At 36.9% G+C, this 24141-nt stretch overlaps 1 protein-coding gene across 10 annotated transcripts in view; it reads left to right on the top strand.

Moving 5' to 3' along the window:
- The window catches only part of Rgs7 (regulator of G protein signaling 7), a 397792-nt gene that overhangs the window by 295539 nt on the left and 78112 nt on the right, over window positions 1–24141 (top strand). For 9 of the 10 annotated variants that reach the window (XM_076914548.1, XM_034520565.2, XM_034520564.2 and 6 more), the window contains 2 exons: window positions 16448–16554; window positions 20230–20281. In XM_076914548.1, coding sequence (XP_076770663.1) covers window positions 16448–16554; window positions 20230–20281 — 159 coding nt within the window. The remainder of the gene's footprint in view (window positions 1–16447; window positions 16555–20229; window positions 20282–24141) is intronic. The other variant, XM_076914546.1, reaches the window with a different exon arrangement.

Below are 24141 nucleotides of genomic sequence, written 5' to 3'. Positions count from 1 at the left end.
GGTATGCTGTGCTTTGATTTTGACCCTTGTGATTTTTTTTCCTGCAGATAGATATTCTGTCTTATTAAATATGATTTAACCAATCAAGGTCATATCTCTTACTTTTAGCTTAAAATGTGTGAAATTTTTGAATATACCTTTTTCTGTAGTTCATAGGGCAGGGGTAGGTCAGCATTCCCGGAATGACTGGCTCCTTTTAGAGGACGTGGTAGTGAGATGGAGTCTCTCGATGGTTGACATATTCAGAGTCCAGCATTTTCCCTGACATTTGCTACATGCAGTTCAGTCCTGGAGAGGGAGAACCTCTTGTCCTTCTGCAGTAGGTAAATTTCCACTGCTTTGTCTTTTTAATTAACATTAGCTCTTGGTTTTATTAGTGCTCTCAGTCTCCCAGCTGGTCCCCAAATTTGACAAACTGGCCTGATTTACAAACAGATATCCAATGGCAAGCTGATAAATTTTTGGTCACTGGCGTGGTACTGTAAACAGAAATAAATTGCTGAAAATATAAAAGACTTTTTATCTGATGCTTAGTTTGTCAAGGTTAGAGCCAAGACAAGCTAAAATGTCCTTAACTGGAAATCATGACATTTCACCCTGCTGGGCCACTGAGCCCTTTAGAAAGGCTAGGAGGACAGACAGTGGAGCAGGAAGTACCTGGCAGCTGCAGCCTCATCTTTCCACCCTATTGGCCTCCCCACCTTTCCCTCCTCACCCCATCCCCTGCTGGGAAGAAGAACTTTCGGCAGCTACCCCAAATGCCAATGTTCTTTTCCACTTAAATTTCATACTTATTTTATTAGTGCTCATATTACATAGCCACTTAATCTAGGGATATCTTAGGGACACAGTGTCCAAAGAATGCCACCAAATATTAATTAATGCTTGGTGGTGGGGAACAAACATCCCCAAAATATGGAAGCAAGCAATTTGCTAAGTTATTTACTTTGGATATATGCAGTCTGAGGAGAAGATTAAATTAAGTTGACAGAAAGATGTAATGTTTCAAAATGAAGGCACGCGTAGAGGGATGTGTGTTTATATGAATACGTATGTTCACATGAATAGCTTGCTATTGCATAGGCTATATTATACAACACATGTGGAAATTCTCCTTGCATCTCAACCCAGCACCTTTATGGAATATTAATGTCTATGAATGCTGAGGATATTAGAGACCTGAGAGAATGTCAATTAAGAGATACAGACATCCTTAAAATATTAAGAAACAAACACAGCGCCATAATAAAAAGAGAGCTGAAAGAATTTTCTCAGGACATGTAAGTGTAAGGAGTAAAACTCAATGCAAGACTCTTTTCGGCTTTGAAGACTTTTAACTGATGATGATCTAGATGTTGCAAGCAGAGGAGAAGGGGCTCCAGGTTAGCCCACACCAAGTCAAGACATCACAGGAAGTCTCTGGAAGGGAAAGTGTTTCACATTTACAGGGTGCTGGTTAGACAAATGAGTATTCTTGTCTGGGGTCTTCAGAAATAAATTTGCTATGTTGTCTTTTTAATGATTAAAATATTATAATTCATGTAAGAATAGAAAAGGCCCTTTGTTCTGTCATAAAATAAATAATGTAAAATCTATCTTTGACCTGTAACCAGAGAGAAAATTTTTGCAGGTGGGCTTCATCATGTTTAATCAGTGATTGTGCAGTCACATAACTTGCCTGGGTCTGCATCTGTCAGTGCTGATTGAAATACTTAAAGTGTGCACTGAAGAAATAAATACACCAATAGTAAAGCATTTAGATACTTCTGTTCACTAAGACTCAAAATGTCCTTGCATCTTATTATCCCAATGCTTTCACTAGGAGGAAGTATAATGCAAGATCACACTGACATTAATTTAAGACGTTTTGGCATTGTGTTTTCCTAATAAAAGTCGTTTCTTATTCAGTAGAATGATCATTTAAAGTGTTATCTGTTTCCCTTAGCTCTGTTCTCTTACTATAGTCTCTTTATGGTCAATACAGGACCGTAACTTTTGGGAGGAAATAGTGGGCAAGGAAGAAAGTTTTCTCTAATATTTTAACTCCTACTGCAGGAAAACAATATTCTATCTTTGTCCACACCCACCTTGCCCATTTTTCATCATTGTTGAGCTTTTCTGTGCTCAGCTTATCCTCTGACACCACCGTCAGGTTACTATTCCATCCCTCATGTTTTTCCTTTTAATAAACAATACTAACCTGGGATCTGCTTATTGACTTACTACATTTCTTTCTCACTGTAAAAATCCCCATATGATTCCATGGTATTTTCTTGCTATTTTTCTATTTCCTGATTTCATAAACTTAGTAGCATTTGTAAATTATAATCTCACTCTAATTCATATCTTAGTTTATTGGAATATTGTTTGTATCCATCTCTTATAGGGTGGAACTTTTATTTGCTATAGTCACTAATGTCTTCTTGTTAATAAATTCAATCATCATGCCTTTGTTTTTTATATGAACTCTTTGCTGCAATTTGGTTTTCTCGAATTGCCTCATTGCCTGGTGCACTATGGTTTGATTCTGTGACACATTATTATCCTTCCTTGCAACCTCTGTCTCCTTCCTGGGTCTTGGAGAGTTAGACATAAAATTCTGTGTATCAGCTCTCCACACCTGTACTTCCTCAGTTACCTCATGATGGACATGACTCCTGCTATAAATGTGCATCTATTACTCCTTAGCTTCTGATGGACAGTGCCAACTGTCCTCTGCAGATCTAAGAATGAATGGGTCACGGGCATCTTATACGCAATATCCTAAAGCTCGACTCCTCATTTTATTCTCAAATGAATTAGTGTAGATGCTGTGTCTAAATGTTTCTCCAGTCTGATCACCAGTCTCTCTACTACCTGTCACATTTCACTGAGAACTACCTCATATTTTTAGCTTATACACAGTCAGCCCCACATACTCAAGGTTCTGTGTCCATGGATGAATGTATAAAGTTATGGATAAAAGCATTTATAAGAAAATCCCTTGGCTAGAAAGATGGCTCAGTGGTTAAGAGTACTGGCTGCTCCTCCAGAGGACCCAGATTCAATTCCAGTACCCACATGACAGCTTACAATTGTCTATAACTTCAGGTCTAGGGAATCTGACTACACAGAGACACATGAAGGCAAAACACCAATGCACATAAAATAAAAATAAATTATTTTTAATAAAGAAAATCACATTTGTATTGAACATATATATATATACATTTTTATGTCATTATTTCTTTATTGAGAAAATATGCCAACTATTCATAAAGTCTATATTTTGTTAGGTATTTAAGTAATTTAGAGATTATTTATTGTACCTAGAAAGATGTTCATAGATTACATGGAAATATTATTCTGTTTTGCCTAAGACTTAGAGATCCTTATAATTCTGTATCCTCAGGGATTTCTGAAACCAAACTCTTAATAAATACCAAGAAACAATAGTACCTTCTTCTTTTGTTCTATACCAGTAAATCCATATCTCTGGAGTAATAATAATAATATCTTTCCAAGTGCTAGAGCTAATTATACTTCTTTCAAAGCTCTACAACTCTAATTGGTCCCCCATAGCCTTGGGGGAATGTATAGGCAAAATCACCAAGTGAATGAACATGTAGCCACAAAGTCTAAAAGTTTCATCAGGATAAGTGCATCATGTTCTAAAAACATACAACTTATATTTAAAACACATAAAGTCTGTTACAATAAATCCATGTTTATCCTCATATCTCCTGAGATCACTGAGATTGTCATCAGTTATTTATAGGCAGTTATATTTGTTTGGAACCTCTTCTCACTTTATAAGTCCTGTCCTTGTGTTGTTGTTGTTGTTTTTGGGTGGTGGTGGTGGTGGTGGTGGTGGTGGTGGTGGTGGTGGTGGTGGCAGTGATGGTGGAGGTTTCATGACCCAAATTAAATACGAACTCTACTAGGTAACTTTTTTGATCTTCCAAGATTAGATGGGACCATTTCTGTACTGTGTTTCTAAAACACAGAGAACTTATCATTGTTGAAACTCTTCTTAGACTTTGTGGTTAGCTACCTACTTATTTGCTGGTTTCATCTACTATTAAATAAATTGTAAATCTGAGCCTTAGTTCTGCATCTTTCTCCCATGAACTGAATGCATGATGACTGAGCTATACATTTGGTAATAAAACATTTGAAATTGTGTGCACTTGTCAAAGAAAAAGCAGTGAGGACAGAGGCAAGGATAACAGGTCATAATGACGACACCAAAGGGGAATGTGAAGAACAGCAGGAACAACAGCAGAGTAGTTAGTGTCGTGGGGAAAATCTGAGCAGCCCAGAAGAAGGTAACTCAGATACAGAATAATAGAACATCTATAGAGTTTCCTTCTAGGAAGTCACTGGTAACCTTTGAGAGAAAAGATTTGGTAAACTTTGGGGTACAGAAGAAGAGTATAATGAACTGAATAAAATAATGAGAATCCAAACTGAGAGAAACAGATACAAAAAAAGCACTCTTTCATAAAGAACAAACTCAGAAGGAAAAATGGGTGAATTGTAATGGAGACACATTCTTGGGAAGTTTGAAAAAAATCAATAAAATCTCTGTGTGTTTGTCTTTTTTTCTCTCTCTCTCTCTGTCTTTTTCTGCCTCTGCCTCTGCCTCTGCCTCTGCCTCTGCCTCTGCCTCTGCCTCTGTGTGAGTGTGAGTGTGTGTGTGTGTGTGTGTGTGTGTGTGTGTGTGTGTCTGGGTTACTCTCTGCCTCTGTATGTGTGTATGTGTCTGGGTTACTCTCTGCCTCTCTCTCTCTCTCTCTCTCTCTCTCTCTCTCTCTCTCTCTCTCTCTCTCTCTCTGTGTGTGTTTCTCTGCCTCTCTTTCTCTTTCTCTCTGCAGTTTCATGGAGACAAAGTTTAATGTTTCAGAAGGAACTGTTGGGTCACAGTTTATGACATTGTTGCGTGAGCAAATGCTCTTATTAAAATCCTATGTTAAATTCTGTTGGATATAAAAATAAATTCTTCTTGTGCTTCTTTTGAAATTAGAGAATGGTTAAAGGCAAGGGTCACTTGTGAGCTAGTTGAAGAAAGACTGACTGACAGAGTTGAAAGTAAAATGTGTTCTGTTTTTTTTCAGTAGAGAATCACATGATGACAGGCAAATTTGCAGGGCAAAGTGTTGTTTGAGTTTTAGTAACACAAAAATTTGCACACTACATTAATCAAAGATAGAATATAGGACCTCAGATAAAACAAAGACTTTTGAATTTGTATGAGTAGAGCTGGGCTATGCATTATTCTAACAAGCTAAGCTTATCCACACATTCTGAATAAAGAAATAAATAATGCCAAAAGCTGAGAAAGGTTTACCCAATGTAGCCACATAGGGATGAGAAACGAAGAGATGCAGAGACCTCCTCTCCAGCAGCTTTGGGATACTAACTTGAGATACAGAATTAATAGGGTAAGAAGTATGCTTAACTAGGAATTCCTGGTCCAAGGGTGATTCTGCCCTGGCTGACCCAGAGTTGTGTGACTCCAGTCTCTTCTTCAAAGTGATGCATTAGTTTTCAAACTATATAAAATCTATTTCTGAAGGATGCATTTCTCCTCTGGCTGGTGTCTAACTTCACCCTTCTCTGTTTCCCAGCAGGAAATTCTTGGAGAAATCTTAACTCCTTTGCCTTCTTTGTTTCAATAGTCTGGCAACCAAGAGGACACATGCCTTTCTTGGCCTTTCAGTGTACTTGAGGCCATTCATCATTCTAGAAACTGTGATGCTCAGAAGGATGCTAAGTTGATGCTGAATGCTGTTTGCATTCTTAATTGTATCCCACTATCATCATTGCAAATGCCATAAGGGGCATGACAAATTCAGAGACAGAGTATCCCAGTGAGTAGTGCACTACCTAATAAATCCCTGGCCTCTTCCTGGTATATTGGGCACTCACCAGTTTGACAGCACTTTTCTTTTGTAGTTATTGATTATAAACATGAAGATAGTGATAGTAAGTTTCTAAATCCCCTACCTAAAGCTTACGTGAACTCCTGATTTGTAATAGATATTTTTTGTTGTACGGCAGATGTCTGTTTAGATACCACCTTGCCTAATACATGTAGGCTACTCTGGTACTGTCTGAAAGAGAGGAAATGGCAGTAGGAGAGATGAAAAGGAACAAAACACTGGTGTGAGCTGTTCTCTCCCTTCCAATTCCTTTCCTTGCTGCTGCATGCAACCTCTCTGAAATAAAAGTCAGTGCTTTAATTTCCAGGATTTTTTTTTTCCAGCCACTCAGCTCTTGTTTTGCTCAAGCTATCTTTATTTATATGCACTCTTTTACAGATTGTTTTTCTTTCTTACTTTCACCATCAGAATCAATAAAGACTGTGCTATTAAAATAATTAATTAGTTTTGTTATCTGAATAAAAATTTCTGGAATCAATTGTTACTTATTCATAGCTTTTGTCTTTTTTTAATCCCAATTGCAAAACATCTCCATACTCAAATCCAAACTCTGACAAGTCCTAAGGTAAAATAGATTCTGACCTCCAGCCCACTGTTGTTCATAATTGGCCTTGGACTACCATTCCTGTGTTATTGTAATTAAACAGAAGGCCATTAATAACTTTTTATATAAGAAGTACAAATCCTTGTGTTTCCAGCATAATTGGGTCTCAAGCTGTGCTGCTTTCTAAGTTGTCTCACTTTAGAGATTTATTTCAGTTAGTTTCTTCTAAAATGGGATTTTGGGGCATAGATAGCAAAGATAACACTTAGTCCCATGGCAAAAGGCAGCATAGGTCAAGGTTTGTCATCTGAGGAGGGGTGGGCAAACCTCAACCTTCCAGTCTTTTCAAACATCACCAGTCTACTGCAACTTTTTATTTTACTTGTGCATGATGGGGGTTTGATCAGAACCTCTCACTTCAGGAAAGTGCTCTACCATATAGCATGTCCTTAGCTCTTAGAATTTTGAGACAGACTTTCTCAGTGTAACACTTGAACTTTCAATCCTTCAGCCCATGGAATGCTGGGACTATAGGTGTCCATCAACATCAATGAATGTCTGCAGAGATTTCTTTTTAACTGGATTTTAAAAGCTGGGTCAAAGACTTGTGGGTGAAAATGAATAGATGTTGTATCCATTTTTCATTTTGAGAGCATCTATGGGTGTGCTTATATTGTGAAATACAGATCGACAAATTGAAAGAACTATTGTGCTTATGTTCAATGTTAATGACACACAAATGATGTAACAGTATAGCCATTACAGAAAAAAAGTCCTCAAAACATTAAAAATGGAACTTCCATACGATTAAATAATTCATACTCCACTACTGGATACACAAATTCTATCCATGTTCAAAAATAAAAAAGAAATTATACATAATTGCAAAACACACAAACTTACAAAAGACATAATTTTACTGTTGATTATAAACAAAAGTTTATTATATTGACCAATACTAAAGCATTGAGTTAAAACTACCTACCCGAGAACAATCCATTCACATAAGTCTTGTGCTTATGTGCATGCCTCTTTGTGTGTGTGTGTGTGTGTGTGAATATAGAAGTCAGAACGTGACCCAGGGTAGAGTTTCCTTGGTTGTTGTCTACTTTGTTTTTTGTGTGGCAAAGAGGGTCTCTCATCCTGGGAATCCACAGATTAGTAGCAAGACATCTTCTGGTCTCTATGTCTTCAGTAAAAAAGTTACAGGAGTTCCACACATTCAGGTTTTTAACGTGGGTTCTGGGTTATTGATCACAGGACTTCATACTTCAAGGCAAGCACATAAGTGACTGAACCATTACCCTAGACCCTTACTAATATTTTTAAGGCTTGAATTTTATTTCATATCATTTTGTTGAAGATTTCTGTTTCATATACATAAGAAAAATAAATGATCTGATATTTTTCTTTTTTCTAATGTCTTAATCTAGTTTTAGCATTAAAATAATGTTGGTTTTACATAAATAGGATATATTATATTTTATCATTTTGTAAAACACATTATAGAAGAATTGGATTTTTTTTATAGCTGAGAGAGTTTATCAAAAAATCATCTAGATTCATTGTTTTCATTTTTGGATGTTATTTATTACTGATTCAGGTCCTTTAACCAAAATGGGACTATTGAGTTCTTCATTTTGTCTTGGGTGAGTTTTGATAGTATCTTTAAATATATAGTCCATTTCAGTCAAGTTATCAAATTTATAGCCATGATGTTGTTCAAAGTGGTCCTTGGGTATAACACTGCAGCAGCTATAACTCATTAATGATGACCTCTGTTTTATATCTGATATTGGCGATTTGATTGTTTTTCTTCTCTCTCATCGTTTTCAGGCTAAATACTTATGAATTTTTGGTGACATTTTGCTAAAAACTGGAGTTTTGTTTTGTTGTTTTGTTGTCTTGCTGTTTGTTTTGAATTTATTTTGGCTTGTGTTAGATTTCAAGTTCTCTCCATCTCAAGGTTCTCATACTGATCAGATTCATATCTTCTTTTTCTAATGTATATACTTACTGCTATAAATCCCCATATATGCCCTGCTTTTGCTATATAGCCTGTGTTTCAATAGATTGCATTTAATTAGTTCAACTAAATAAGTTGTTAATTAGTCTGTCTTCCTTGGCTGTGTGCCATTAATGAAATATGTTATCTAATTCATAGGTATTCTTGCAATTTTTCAATTTTTGTACTGATTTCTAGAATAAGCTTGTAATAACTGTTATGCTCCTAAATTTGTTAATAAATGTGCTTTATGACCCAAAATGTGCACTATCTTGGTGAATATTCCATGTAATACTTAGAATACTGCTCTTTGGGGGGAAGGATATTAGAAGAAAGAAAATTCATATCAAGTCAACTTCAGGTCAAGGTATTCTTATTATCATTTATGCCAGCTGATCTGTCACTTCACGTCAGAGTAGTACAGGTATTTGGGTGTTTCCAACTGTAACTCTGGCTTTGTTCCCTTCTTCATTAGTTCTATCAAGTTTGCCTTCCAGACTTTGAAGTGCATACACATTCAGATGGTTTTCTTCTTGTTAAATGAACCTCTTTAAATGTATGCAAAGCCATCTCTCATTCATACTGCCCTTGTTTGTTATGAGCCCCACTTTGTAATTCTTTTGTTAGTATTTGAAAACCTTGACCTAGATGAACAGGATCCACATTTCCTTCTCTCTCTATTTCAACACATTCAAATCTTTTATTCAGGGTTTCTATTGCTGTGAAGAGATGTCATGAGAACAGTAACTTTTACACAGGAAAGCATCTAATATGGCTGGCTTATAGTTTCAGAGGTTTAGTTCATTAATGTTATGGTGGTATGCAGGCAGACATGGTGCTGGAGAAGGAGATGAAAGTTCTACATCTTGTTCCAAAGACAGCAGAAGACTGAGTGCCACACTGGGTTTAGCTTGAGCACATGGAAACCTCAAAGCCTGTCTCCACAGTGACACACTTCCTTCAACAAGGTCACAACTCTTCAAAAAGGCACATTTCCTAATAGTGCCACTCCTTATGGTATTCTCTATTACTGACCATTCAAATACGTGAGTCTATGGAGGTCATACCTACTCAAACCACCATAGTTCTCTAGCCAGGAATATGGTTCCACCTTGTAATCTTAGCACCTGGAAACTAAGGCAAGATAATACCCTATTAAGACCAAGACTCAGATACAAACTGAGTTCAAACCCAGCTTGGGTTGTAGAGTATGATACAAAGAAAGGAAGGGAGAAGAAGAGGGGGATATAAGACAAGGAAGAAGAGAAGAAGGAGAGGGAAGAGGAGAAGAGGAAGAGGAAAAGGGGAAGGGAGAGGAGGGAAGAGGAAAAGGGAGGAGAGGAGATCTAAATAGTTTCCTTCTGGGATAGTTCCATATTTTGGATGTTGTTTTGAAGTTCTGGTGATCTTTCCTTGAGTCACTGTCTTCAGGCCACTTGCATTCAAGGTGATTATTGATATAAGGAGGCTAATATCTGCAAACATTGCTCTTGTGACTCTCCCTTCTCTTTTCTTGCCCTTGTCATGTCAATCAGTCACTTAAATGATTGCATTTATCTCCTGCCCTCCAGTTACATTTATCCTTTCCAGATTGCTTGCTGAGGTTTGTAGCATAGATCTTAGCTAATCTACTTCCATCTTCACATGACATTATCCTATCACACTATTTTACTTCTCATGTCTTTTAGGGACCTTATCCCAGGGTATTTCTAGTTTCTTTCTTCAATTTTATTTATTGATATTTTCTAATATTCTAACACAGTTGTTCTCAACCTTTCTACTACTGTGACCCTTTATAACAGTTCCTCACACTATATTGCCTACCAACCATAAAATTACTTTCATTGCTACTTCAAATCTGTAATTTTGCTACTGTTATAAATCATACTGTAAGTATCTCAGTTTTCCTGTGAGCTTAGGTGATCCTGTAAAAAGTGATGGCAACCCTGAGGTTTAGAACCACTGCTCTTATACAGTTTTTAACTGTTATAACTTTTAACTGTTATATTTTTAGATAAGAATAACTAAATAAGATATTGTTTTAACCATTACTTTTTCTTTCCCTGGTATTTTGCATTTCTCTAAATATTCATGTTTCTAATCTGTAATTCTTATGTTTCTCGCTGAAGGACTGCTTTTAATAATTTTGAGAAGGTAGGCTGTCTTAGTTCACTTTGTGTAGATATATTACAGGATGCCAGGAACTGAGCAAATGAAAGTTTAATGATTTAAAATTTTACAATTCAGTGTCTGGGTTTGGCCAGAACCTTTGTGCTACCTTGCCCTATCTAAGGAGGGATAATGACATTAGCTCATCATACTTGTGGAACCCTTGTGAACTAAATGCCTCCTGAAGATCCAACCTCCCAATAATCACTTTGAATAGTATTTGGAGGAACAGAACTCATACAAAGGGCCACAGCAATTTGTTCCATTCATTATTCATTGGAAGAAGTCTTCTCTCCTCAACTGCTGAAGAACATTGTCATTGGACATTGAGGTATTCTAGGAGCTTCGCTGACCTGTGCTTTGGTTTACCTCATATATTTTAGGATGTTCTTGGCTATTTTTATGTTTCTTTTCTCAAACCATCATTTCAGTCTTCCCAATATTTCAACTAGGTATGCTACAAGTTTTGTTACTACCCATAAACTCCTGAGCACACCGTTTTATTTTCTCTCTTTTGTTATTTTTTTTTCTTTTTGAATTTCAGCATGGAAAGTCTCCAATGACTTGTCTTCAAGTTCCCAAACTCTCCTCTGCTTGTACAATCTACTAATGAGCCCAGTGAGATGCTTGTCATTTTTATTGCAGCGATTTTTATCTATGCCATTTCATCTTCTTTCTTAGAGTATGTTTTACAGAACCTTCTGCTTACTCTATTCATCTATTTGCATGTATTGCCTTATTCTCAGTAGAGATTCTAATTAAAAATCAAATGCCTTGTGATTATTTTACTTAAAGTTGTCCATCCTGTATCTTGTCTCAGAAGTGAGGCCTTCAGTGTGGAGGGTTATGGTAATCTGTTTAATAGTTACTCCGTGGTGCGTGCTGTTTCAAATAAAGAGAGTGGAGTCTTCAAAATCCTCGAGAACTTTGATTTTGTATGGCCCTTTGACTTTGGACTTTTCTATCTACTCAGCTTCAGACAATCTGCCTTACAGATTTTTGATCAATAATCCATTGCCGACCAGAGAAACGATGCTGTTATAGAAGTGCTCTCATAGGTACTGGTTATAAACAGTGTCCATGATCTTCCAGTTAAATCTTCCCATTGTCCCTGGGCTGTTTCTTGGAGCAGTAATGATCTTTTCTTGTCTTCCCAAAAGGATATATGCATTGTTTCTCTATCTTAGTCTTCCTATCTTGGCTATACAGTATTTCTAAACTGTTTTTCTGTTTGTTTTTCTTTTCACACATCCCTGAGACAACCAGTCCATTGGCACTTATAAGCTTGTAGACAATGTGTCTTTCTACTCATTGAGTAACAATGATTACACTACTTTCTCCTGGACTGAAAAGGCTTCGTTGTGATGAAGACTCTGAACATAATTTCACAATGATTATAATCTTAACAAAAATAGAATAAAATGTATTTCGTACCAGTATGATAGCATGTACCATTAATTCTAACACTTGGTAGGCAGAGGCAGACAAATTTCTGTGAGTTTGAGGCCAATCTGTTCTACATAGAGAGTTCCAAGATAGCAAGTTCTGTATAGAGAGACCCTGTCTTAAATAAAATCAATCAAACAAACAAGCAAATATTTCTCACTTCCCCTTCCAGAGTCTTGATTTTCTAGGATTTTATCCTTGAAAATCTGGTGAGAGTCCTGAAAGTATACCCCATGAAGGTGTGCCCACTACGCAGATTATGAAATTTCTAATCTCAAACTAAACCATATGTAGTCTCAATCTCTTTAGCAGATGACTTCCTGAGTTTTCCTACTGTCCCATGCATGGACTAGAGTCTAGAGGCCACCTGCTATGGTCTCCAGGTTCTGTGTCCCAAACAAAAATTGGACACAGTAATAGCGATAGGAACAATTGAGCAACAGAAAGGCATGCCTGAGAAAGGAATGGGCCAGAGAGGGCAGAATATTTTTAAGTGGAAAAGCCCTGGGCCACAGGAGTCTTGATCTGTTGTAGGTCGTTTGCACATCCCCAGCATTCTTCAGTGTTTGGAAGTCTTGTTTCCATCTTTTTCTGTCACTGTGTTTTCCCCCATATGTCAGTAGTGATGCCTCTAGAACCTCTTTCTTCTCTTTGTTCTCCTACATTCCTCCCAGTGTATGGACCTAACAGCATTTTTTTTTTATCACTATTGTTCTGTGGTATAGCTTGAGATCAGGGATGATGACTCTCCCAGAAATTATTTTATTGTTAAGAATTGTTTTTGCTATTATGTTTTTTTAAAAATTTTTTCCATTTAAAACTGAGAGTTGCTCTTTCTTTCTTTCAAAGAATTGCACAATTCTTTGAAGAGTTGTGTTGGGATTATGATGGTGATTGCTTTTGGTAGGATGACCATTTTTACTATGTTAATCCTACCAATCCATGAGCATGGGGAATTTCTCCATTTTCTGAGGTCTTCTTATATTTATTTCTTGAGATACTTGAAGTTCTTGTCATACAGATCTTTCACTTGTTTGTTTATAGTTGCCCCAAGATATTTTATATTATTTATGACTATTATGAAGGGTATTGTTTCCCTAATTTCTTCTCAGCCTATTTATCATTTGTATAAAGGAAGGCTACTAATTTGTTTGAGCTAACTTTATATTCAGCCACTTTGCTGAAGTTGTTCATCAGCTGTAGAAGTTCTCTGATGGAATAATATTCAACTATTAAGAATGAGGACATCATGAGTTTCGCAGGCAAATTGATGGAACTAGAAAATACCATCTTGAGTGAGGTAACTCAGACCCAAAAGTACATGCATGATATGTACTCACTAATAAGTGGATATTAGCCAGAAAGTACAGAATACCCAGGATACAATCCATCGAACTCAAGAAGGTTAAAAAGCTGAAACGCCCAAGTGAGGATGCCTCAATCCCACTTGGGAGAGAGAAGAAAGCAATTATGGGTGGTGGAGGGAAGGAGGAACCTGAGTGGGAGAGGGGAAAGGGGAAAATGATCATGTATAAGGGGAGAGGTATAGCAAAAGTGAAGTCATGAGACCCAGCAGAAAAAATGGAAGCAGGCAACCTTGGGAGATTGGAGTGAGGGTACCCTCTGGAATGTACCAGAGACATGGAAGGTGAGAGGCACTTAGGACTCAGAGGGAAGGACCTTAGATGAAATGCTCAACATCTCCAAGGCCTGATACTATTACTAATGCTATGGTATGCTTACAAACAGAAGCCTAGTATGGCTGCCCTCCGAGAGGCCCAACAAGTATCAGATGCAGATACGTGCCCTCAATCAGTGGTCTGAAGTTGGGGACCCCATGGTTGAATTATAGAAGGGTAGAAGAAGAAGAAGAGGAAGAGGAGGGCGACCCTATAGAAAGACCAGCAGTCTCAACTAACCTGGATTCCTGAGATCTCTCAGACACTGAACCAACAACCAGGCAGCATACACTAGCTAATATGAGACTCCTGACACATATACCGCAGAGGAATGCCTGGTCTGGCCTCAATGAGAGAAGATGTACCTAACCCTCAAGAGACTTGAGGCCTCAGAAAATGGGGAAGTCTGGTGGGGTGAGGGTAGGGTAGGGTCATTTTTTTAGAGACAAAGGAGGAGGAATGGGATGAAGAACTGTCAGAGTAGACTGGGAGGGGGATAATGACTGGACTGTTAAAAAAATTAGATAATAATAAAAAAAGAACTACAGACAGCTAAGTGATGTTTAGAGCAGGAGAAATAGTCTTTCCTGGAAAAATGCATGCCAACACCAAACGGCCTACCTGAAAATATGTACACACAATATTATATGGACTGAGCAGGTTGAATTTATATATTTAAGAATACATACAATATACATATGTACAACAATGAATGAAAAAGAGGTCATAAATTTGAGATTGAGCAAGGAGGGGCATATGGGAGGGTTTGAAGGGAGAAAGAGGAAGAGGAGGGCAGAAATGATGTATATCATAGTCACAAAAAATAAATATTTAAAAGGAACATTTCAGGTTTAACAGAAGGAGCATTACCTAGAACAGAGATCTTCAAGGAGAAACCATGATAACATTTAGTAAATAGAAAAGCTTATCTCCTCTTACATTTAAAAAGACAAATATACTAGATACCCCGTGGTACACAGCAGGTAACAAAGGCAAACAGAAAGAAGTATTGGAAGATTATGGGAGTGTGATAGGAGTGTGATGGGATCCTGATGGGTAAGAGTGATAGAAGCATGATGAAAGTGTGGTGGCCATGTGAGACTCCTCCATCTTCAACCTCTTCTTTCTTCATCTTTTTTGCCCTCTGTTCTCTGTCTCTTCTCTCCTCTTCTCCTCCTCTCTCTTATCTAAAACTTTCAGCTCTGCCTTTTCCGATGCCCAATCACAGGCCCTAGCCTTTATTTGACCAATTAAGGTTTCACGCGGCATTGCTTGAGTACTTGATCTACTCCTCGATGGGGCACCCCTCTTGAGGGAGCAGAAAATACAAACAGCAATCCACAACAGTTCACTGAGCGTTCTTAAGAGAAAGCACTTATTAAAGTGTGTTTGTGATAATACTACATGAAGAAGAACCTGCAAATGCCAATATAACCTGCAATGGTCCTGGCATCTGACTAGGTGAAGAGAATCAAGCTTCCACTCGCTGGCCTGGGGCTTTGCTGACTGCAGGTTCTCTGTGATAACATTCACTATATATTTTCTGAGATTCGTCAAGACATTAGCTCCTAACTGCCTTTCATGTTTCTTTATTTTTGAGATTTGTTTGGTTTACTGAGTCTCACAATGTCCCAGGCTTCCAGTTGGGAAGTAATTTACTCTCTTTCTCTACCACTCTGTTTTCCACTCTTCTGTGGGTTCCCTGCAATCATCCTCATGTGCTGTAACTTAATTTCCTTGGCTGTCACATGTGCTTAATACTATTTCGCAGCATACAGACTCGAAGACCAAAGACTAGAAATCACTGTAAGAAGATAAGTGACTCACCTTAAATTTCACAGCTCAGGGCTCGTCAAAAGCATGCAAGGACTCTGAACTTGACCAAAGCTGTAGGCTGCTGGTCATTGTTACCGCCCAGCTCTCCTCAAAGGTCATCTTACATTTTCATTTGATGGCCAACCCAAAAATAATGAGGGGAGCATGGGAAGGACTGTCACCATTTAGAAGAGTCAGCCTCCCTCCATCAGCCTTGTCAGAGGCAAATCTAGAGGAATGGAACACTAGGAAAGCATCTTGAAAAGATGCAAAAATCATCCAATATATATGCCATAAAGCATAATGGTCCCATATATCCTGTAGCTACTACGCATGGGTCCTGATCTGACATCACTGCATATATCGGTATGTAACTTACACGTGAAAGTTCATTGTCTTTACAACGAATATGGGAAGTACCGAGTTTATGTAACATGCGACAATATGTGTCTCTAATGTTTTGTTTTTCTTATGCCCAGATGAGCACTGGAATTTTAACTAGAACATGTTGATACTCAGTGGGAAGGTCTAAACTTTGAAATGGGAGGTTATATGCACATACTCACACACACACACACGTACACACAGATACACAGACACACAGACACACAGAGAGACCACACAGAGAGACACATGGCACACACACACACACACACACACACACACACACACGCACACAGCTTTGTAGAGAAAGATCATTCTATGCAACAGGGACTTGAGCAGGAAGATAGCAAAAGTTTGGTACAAGAATGTGCTGAAAGAGAACCAAAGGTTACTCATTTATAATCAACAACAATGACAATTTCCAGTCAATGTAAAGGGCTTTCAAGTGCTTTTTTCATTTTGCTTTGCTTTCTTGGAACAGTGGAGGCTCTCCATTTGGGAACGCTAATGGCTGCCCATGGCTACTTCTTTCCCATCTCAGATCATGTTCTCACTCTCAAGGATGATGGCACCTTCTACCGGTTTCAGGTAAGTGGAAACACAGATGCTCTTTCACAGTAATTCAGAATGCCTGAACTTTGTTCCTCTGTATTTACAGAACTTTTGGAAACTATTACATAGTTTTCTTAAGCTACTTACAGGATTACATTTTTACACAGTTCTAATTTTTAGAAAAGTTTCTCACATAGAAGCTACAAGTAGACTAACACAGACTCACACATTCTGAAGGAATGATTGCTTTATGCTTTATGCTTACAAAATAAAAAATATGTTCATCAATATGATAAATAAAACCCTGACATACAAAACAAAAACCCACAATTATTCAGAATGAAAATACTGAATATTGCTGCTGTCTTGAGAATTATCTAATTTAATTTTTTTTCATTAGACAAAAAAATTCATACATAGCCCTAGGTTAGTGATAATGTATTGAATTAGCCACAATTTAAAATCCATTTCTCTGTTCTCAACCTTTCAAGGACGAAATTTGTTTGAATATTTTCATCACGCTTGTAAGTCATGAATGAAGGTTGCAATGCGCCACTGCACTTCCAGAGAAGCAAGGGAATTTTAAAGAGTTTTAAGCCATAGTGAGGGAATGGGAGGAAGTGATACATTTGTCATATAACTACAAAATTTAGGCAGAGTTTATCAAGTTCAATCTGCTTTGGGTATATCTCATACAAATCTGTTAAAATTATATTATTAATATTTATTATCATATATTCCATAATTTAAAAATCTATCTACCTTTTCAATAAGATCTATATATGACAGGTTAGTAAATCTGTTTATTAGTGACTATGATAACAAGGCTAAAGGAATCAAAAACAGACTCAGAGTAAACTAAATACTTGCCTGCAAGTATTAGTCAGTCTCTGTTTGGACAGCTCTAATAGGAAAAATATATGAGTGTTCTCAGTGTTTTCCCATTTTCATGCTGGTTCAAAGAAATGTCTTGAATTGAATTGAAATTCACCTTCTTGGAAGCAATTTTCAAACAATACTTTAAGTTCTTTTTTATTATTATTTATTTTTATTGGATATTTTCTTTATTTACAATACAGATGGCATCATCCCCTTCCCCCATTTCCCCTCCTCCCTAGAACCCCCGTTCTATACCCCCTCTTCCTTGATGCTTTTATACCATTTTGATTATATTCCTGTATTAAGGTCAGTTCTAGGTTGAGGGTCTAGCAATACAATAGATGCAAACAGTCGGGGAACAAGCAATAAAATAAGCACAAATAGCCAAAGAAAAAGCAAGGCATTAAACCCAGTTACATGAATACTTCCATGATCACTGTTTCTAAAGGCTTATCAGGATGACCAAAGTATCTGAGCCTACTTCCCTGTCCTAGCCCAAGGTCATGTCTGAAGCCTATTTCCTTGTTCTAGACTAAAATTTAGATTCTTGTCTGAAATTACTTCTTTGTTCTGGCCTAATATTTAGAGTTCTGCCTGAGATTACCTTTTTGTTATAGCCTACGATTTAATACTTTAAGTTCTTAATGCCTGCAGTAAACTATGAAGATTCCAACATCATTAAAAACATAAAGAAGATACAGGACATGTATTTGATATGAACAGAGCCAGCGATAAATTTTATTGCTGTAACACAATAAATGTGTGTAATAGTCTCAGTACATTTTAGAAATGTGGGTTGGTTTTTTTTTGTGTGTGTGTTTTGTTTTTTAGGTTTACTGTATACTTTAAGTTATTTAGTCACTCTCTCTTTGCTAACTGGTAATGAGACCTGGCATGATTCTTTAGACCAGTCTTACATCTCTCTCATGGAGTTGGTGCATGTACTCTGTCGCTGAATGCTAGTGAGTACTGACCAGCAACTGGAGTGAGTTCTGTAGAAGCAAAGGTGGCTAGCTCTGGAAAAGAGACACGCACGCATTAAAATGTCCTAAAGTCTAGCATGACCACAGGCATAGGTAATGAATAACAAACTATAATGGCTTGTTATTCTCTTATAGTTTCTTATTATAAGTCAAAAATTTCTTCCTGAGAATTTTTTTTTCCAATATCAATACAAAAATTTTGGGTTTGTGGCATTTCCCTGTAATTTTTAGAAATAAAATTCTATTTTTATACTCTTAAGATTTTCAGTGAGTACATGGTAAGAGAATAAAAAGAATTTTTTAAGAGTAGAAATGAGAAGAAAAAAGTGTCTATCTGACCAGATGTCTAGAATAATATATCTCATGCCAGTTAATCACTCTGCCTATAGATGCACATGTGTGCATGTGGGTGCCTACACACACACACACACACACACACACACACACAGCACCACCAAAAATTCAATGCTCCTTCTGAAAAGTTTTGCAAAAGTGGAGACTTGCATGAAAGCAGTCTTTAGCTACTTCATTCCTTATGGCTTTACCAGAATCCTGGCCCAATTAAATTTCTAAGGAATCAAATCTTCAAAGTTCACTCTCCCACAGAGTTAAGTGAGATTGGAGAGGATGAGAGTGTTCTATATATGTCTTCCCATCCCTCTTAACCTAGGGGTTTAATCTTTTTTTTTTTTCCAAATCCATACTGTGATTTTGTTTATATGTACAGATAACTATTATTAGTAGCCAGCTTTATTAGACTGAAGAAATTTCAAAGAAGTAGAGGGTAAGTCAAGAGGGTGGTGTCAGACCAGTTGGGAAAGAGCACTTCCTAAAGAATTCCATCAGCTCTCCACAGCATCCCTGTCTATGTCTTTAGGAGTCACTCTGCTAAAGAGGAAAATTATCAGACAATCAGAAATTGCCCAAAATATGCTCCTTGCTTATAAATGATCAGTATAATTAGTTGATACACATAATCAGCCCACAGATCTCTGAGTCCTTGAGTCATCCCCATTTTGGGGAATGGAGTTGCTGGTTGCTGATACAGATCTGTGATCACCATGAATCTTAGTGCTACTAAGTCCAGCTAGCAGACTTAGCAAAATCCTTAAAACATACCGTTTTAAATATCTTAAGGTTTTTATTCCAGATCAAACTTTCTTTTGTATTTCATTCATTGTATTTCCAGAACTTTACAGAGTCAGAATTCTTTCTGGCTATTGTTAATCAAAGATATTATTAGTTTGAAAAATGATCTCTGGCTTATACCTTTTAAAAGTTTACAGCAATAAATGTCTTTATGAAAGAATATTCTTCTAAGGAAAGGTCAAAGGTCATCTAGTCGAATAATGTTGAAAGCTATATTACATAATTAACAGATTCCTGTAGATAATTGACAAATCCCAGGGACTGATTCTGTTCGCTAAACTTTTTGAATCTATGAAAAGAAGTAATGAGATATGATGCACAGGAAGAAGTCATTATATGTAAATTGGTTCATTCTAAACCCTGCTGAACGTAATATTCTGCATTCAGCCCTCTCTGAAGCTGAAGCGGAAGCTTTTGTTTGGATAACGCAGTCATATTCTTTAACACTGTGTCCATTAGTGGGATACTGGAAAATGAACATCATTTTACAGCCCTGATGACATTTGGCAAGTCTGAAGGCTTTGAAACTTGTCAGTACATCTAGATGAGAACCTTGTAATGCCTCTCTGGGAGCTTTCTCTTGGTTTAAAATGTATATTATCAGATAGCTACAGAAGATAAACACAGACTACAAACCAGAAAATCCTCTAAATATTTATGAGTCTAACCAAGATTCCTCTTTTATTTTTTTCTCCCATAGACACCCTATTTTTGGCCGTCAAATTGTTGGGAGCCAGAAAACACAGACTATGGTCAGTATGTTTCTGTTTTTTTTGTTGTTGTTGTTGTTTTTGGGGTTTTTTTTGTTGTTGTTTCCTTTTGTTTTGCTTTGGTTTTTTTGTTTGTTTTTTTTTTCATTTTTTTTTTTGTCCTTAATCACTTATGTGTCTGTATAACAAGCACTTGAATTCTGTTGCTTTTATTAACAAGAGAGGAAACCACAATTCTATTTATAGATCAATGTTAATAACATTCAATTAATGTATGGTAGCTTCTTCTACAGTAGAGTGTTCCCTGAATCTGTTTTTTAAAAGCTCCTACTTACATTGGAGTGCTATAAACAAACCTCAAATGGTTATGGTTGGTTTCTCATAGCATCCTATGTAATTAGAGAGAGTGACAAATGGTTTCCAGAGAGCCATAGTTCTAGTTCTCCTTCAGCAATCCCAGACTTCTCAAACTTGTACTTTGCTCCATGTTTTCGAAATATCCTATGATTCTACATCAGAAGGTTATGTTAAACATAGAAAGGTCACTGGCAAGCCAAAAAATGTACAATAGCTAATTTAATCATAATAAATGAAAATTAGTGACCTCAGAATAACTGAAGCTGAAATAATGAAGATTTCAACTAAGCATTATAAGGAAAAAACTTATCCCTAGACAGTGTTCACTTTCATACATTTTCCTAAAGGTAATATTTTCCTTAAATAAGATTGTACACATTTTAAATGCTCTGTCTACAGATGTTTGTTGAAAATCATTCCTATGCCTTGTCGTAGATGATGCCAGAAATCAATAGTTTATCTAAAGCATTCAGTAGCTCATTGACTAGACAAGAGAGTAGACTCTTACACAAAGAGTTTTGATAAATTGGCATGTTAATATGAATTTGATGTGTGCAGAATGATATGGAAGTTTAAAAGAGTAAAAGATTGACTTTGTGTGGTGGTGATGGGTAGTATCCAGGATGACTTCACAAAACAACTGGTAACATCTGAGACAGATTGAAGAGTATGAAGAGGAGATTTGCATAGTTTCTTAGATACTATTATTTTGCTGCAAAGAAACCCTATGATCAAGGAGACTTATAATGGAAGGCATTTAAGTAGGGGTTTGCTACAGCTTCAGAGAGTTAGTTTATAATCCTCATGCTGAGAAGCATGACAGCTGACAACTGTTTGGACCTGGAACAGTAACTAAAAACTTATTCCCTGATCTGTAGGCAGTAGGCAGTGAGAGGATTGGGCTTTGTATGGGCTTTTGAAACCTCAAAGTCCACCCCCAGTGGAACACCTCCTCCACCAAGGCCATATCAAACACTTCTACTAACTGCAAAACAAGAATTCAATCATATGGTCCTATCGGGGCCATTCTCATTCGAACCACTATCTGTGGTGATGAGATAGGAAGTGTCTTAGTATCTTCTGCTGTGGGCAAACAGCATGGTCCAAAGCAACCTGGAAAACACAGGATTTACGTTACTTATGCTTCTGTATCTTGCTTTATCATTGGTGAAAGTCTTAGACGAAGCTCAAATGGGGCTGGAGGACCTAGAGGCAGGAGCTAATTTAGAGGCCATAGAGACCCACAGTGGACTGGGCCCCCCCACATCATTCTAATTAAGATAATGCCCTATAAACTCGCCTTTGTCCCAGGTTTATGGAAACATTTTCTCAATTGAGATTCCCTCTTCTAAATTGACTCTAGCCTGTGTGATAAGTTGGCATAAAACTAGCTATCACAGTAAGAGAGAATAATATACCATGCAAAGGCAGTGAGAACCTTTACAGTAACTTTGTTGTTGTTGTTGTTGGACTTTGCCTGGAGAAACATCTTCAGAAGAAACTGTAGGAAAATCCACAGCAAATAGTTGGAATTATCCTTCCTAATGGTCATTGTAGAAACCTGAAGTTAGAGTGGTAAAGTACTGCAGAAGGTATGCAAGCACACAAATAGGAAAAAGATACTTTACAGAATGCTGTCAGATTAATTGATATATAGCTAGAAGGAAAACAATGAAGTTTTAGTATGGAAGGGCTGTGATGTATAGAGGATAGAACTTTGTAGAATGCTTCTGAAACCAATACATAGCACTAGAAAAAGAAACACTGAATTCTCTCATAAGGTCCATCTATCAACAAAAACTATTCCAAACCTTACATTATCTTTAGCAGAGAGGACAATGACTTATGCCTCAGTGAATATTCAGTGATGTCCTGCCAATTGCTCTAAGATGCTGAGGAGCCTTTCAGACCGACACGGAGAGATTATGCTTGAGGGCACTAAGTAACTATACAAGACTAATTACTTTCTAAAACCAAAACCATGCAAAAGTGACATACGACATAACGAGGAGCTAAGGTGTTCTTCTTAAATAGTAGTAAGGAGCCAGGCAAAACAAAACATTCTCACTGGCACATCATGGCAACAGTACTTTACATTATGGAATAATTTTTCCTTGAGGACTAAGTTTGAAACTGATTAGTTACCAATGATAGAAAGCTTACTGTGTCTAAACATTTGTGTTTGAAAGAAGGATGACTGGAATATCATGGACTTACTTAAAAGAATCTAAAAACAGGCAGATAAACAAAATCAAATTGATAGACTATAAGGTCTCAAAACTATGAATCAAATCTTGAATAGCTGACAATGATGCCTGAGATATACTAATATATTAATAACTTCATTCTATATAGTATTGAGATACTGAGAGCTCAATAGACTGGGGAAAGGAAAAAATTCTATTTTTTTAAAATGGAAAGTGTTCATTCTTGATTCAGCACATTGCAATTCTTTCAAATAGATCTATCCAATTACCAAAAATAATGGTTTTTCAATGTGACACCAACTGATATTTATTATATAACAGTTCTCATTTTAGAAATGTTCTGAGAGATCATCCACCATTCTATTTTTCCGGTCCTCTTCCTAAATCCATGGGCATTTATTTGGTTTTAATATCTATCACTGCTCTGCGTGGTTAGAAAATCAGCTGTTAGTGGTCCCTACTAACCACTGTATTCTAGTGAGTAGTTTTTTCAAAATCAATAGACTTCAGCTCCTACTGATCCAATGGATTTTGAAAGGGTGATAACAGAGTATAAAGTGTGAAGGCACAGAGAGATTGAAGGTAAAGTAATAAATAAATATATGCCATGTCACTGTAATTGAAATAAATCTATAGTAGATATCTTAGTATTCTATTTCTGTGAAGAGACAACATGACCAAGGCAACTCATATAAAAGAAAATATTTAATTGGGGATTTTCTTACAGTTCCAGAGGGTTAGTCCATTTTTATCATGGCCCATAGTATGGCAACATTGATGGGTGCTAGAACAGTAGCTGAGAGTTACATCGTGATCCATAGGCCAAAAGAGAGAACTGAATTTTTGAAACCTCAAACCCACTCCCAATGATACATTTCCTCCAACAAGGCCACATTTTGTAATCCTTTTCAAATAATGGGACTTTCTCTGATAACTAAGCATTCAAATATAGGAACCTATAGGGGCCATTTTAAATCAAATACTATAGTAGAAAAACTAATTTCAGACAAAGTAGAAGAATAGGACAGAAGATTTTTATGATAGCAAGACTGTCCTTCATGAGATTAGAATAGGAGATAAATGTAACTGTACATTTGTGGATATTTACAGAATGTTCAACCCAGATAATTAACCATTGTGCCAACTACAGATTCACACATTATTAAATAATGTATAAAGAGTGACTGTAACTTAATCAATGTACCATACTAATATAAGATGTTAATTACAAGGGCAGATGGGATGGCATTACATAACATGAACCTCTGCAAACACTACTCAATTTTTCCATAAACCTTACGGAACTCTGAAACTGGTTTTCTGAAATTAGAATATATC

Source organism: Arvicanthis niloticus, chromosome 16 (genome assembly GCF_011762505.2).
Source record: "Arvicanthis niloticus isolate mArvNil1 chromosome 16, mArvNil1.pat.X, whole genome shotgun sequence".
NCBI classification, from domain to species: Eukaryota; Metazoa; Chordata; class Mammalia; order Rodentia; family Muridae; genus Arvicanthis; species Arvicanthis niloticus.
The sequence above is the reverse complement of the archived record's forward strand: the minus strand, read 5'-3'. Positions and strand labels throughout refer to the sequence as shown.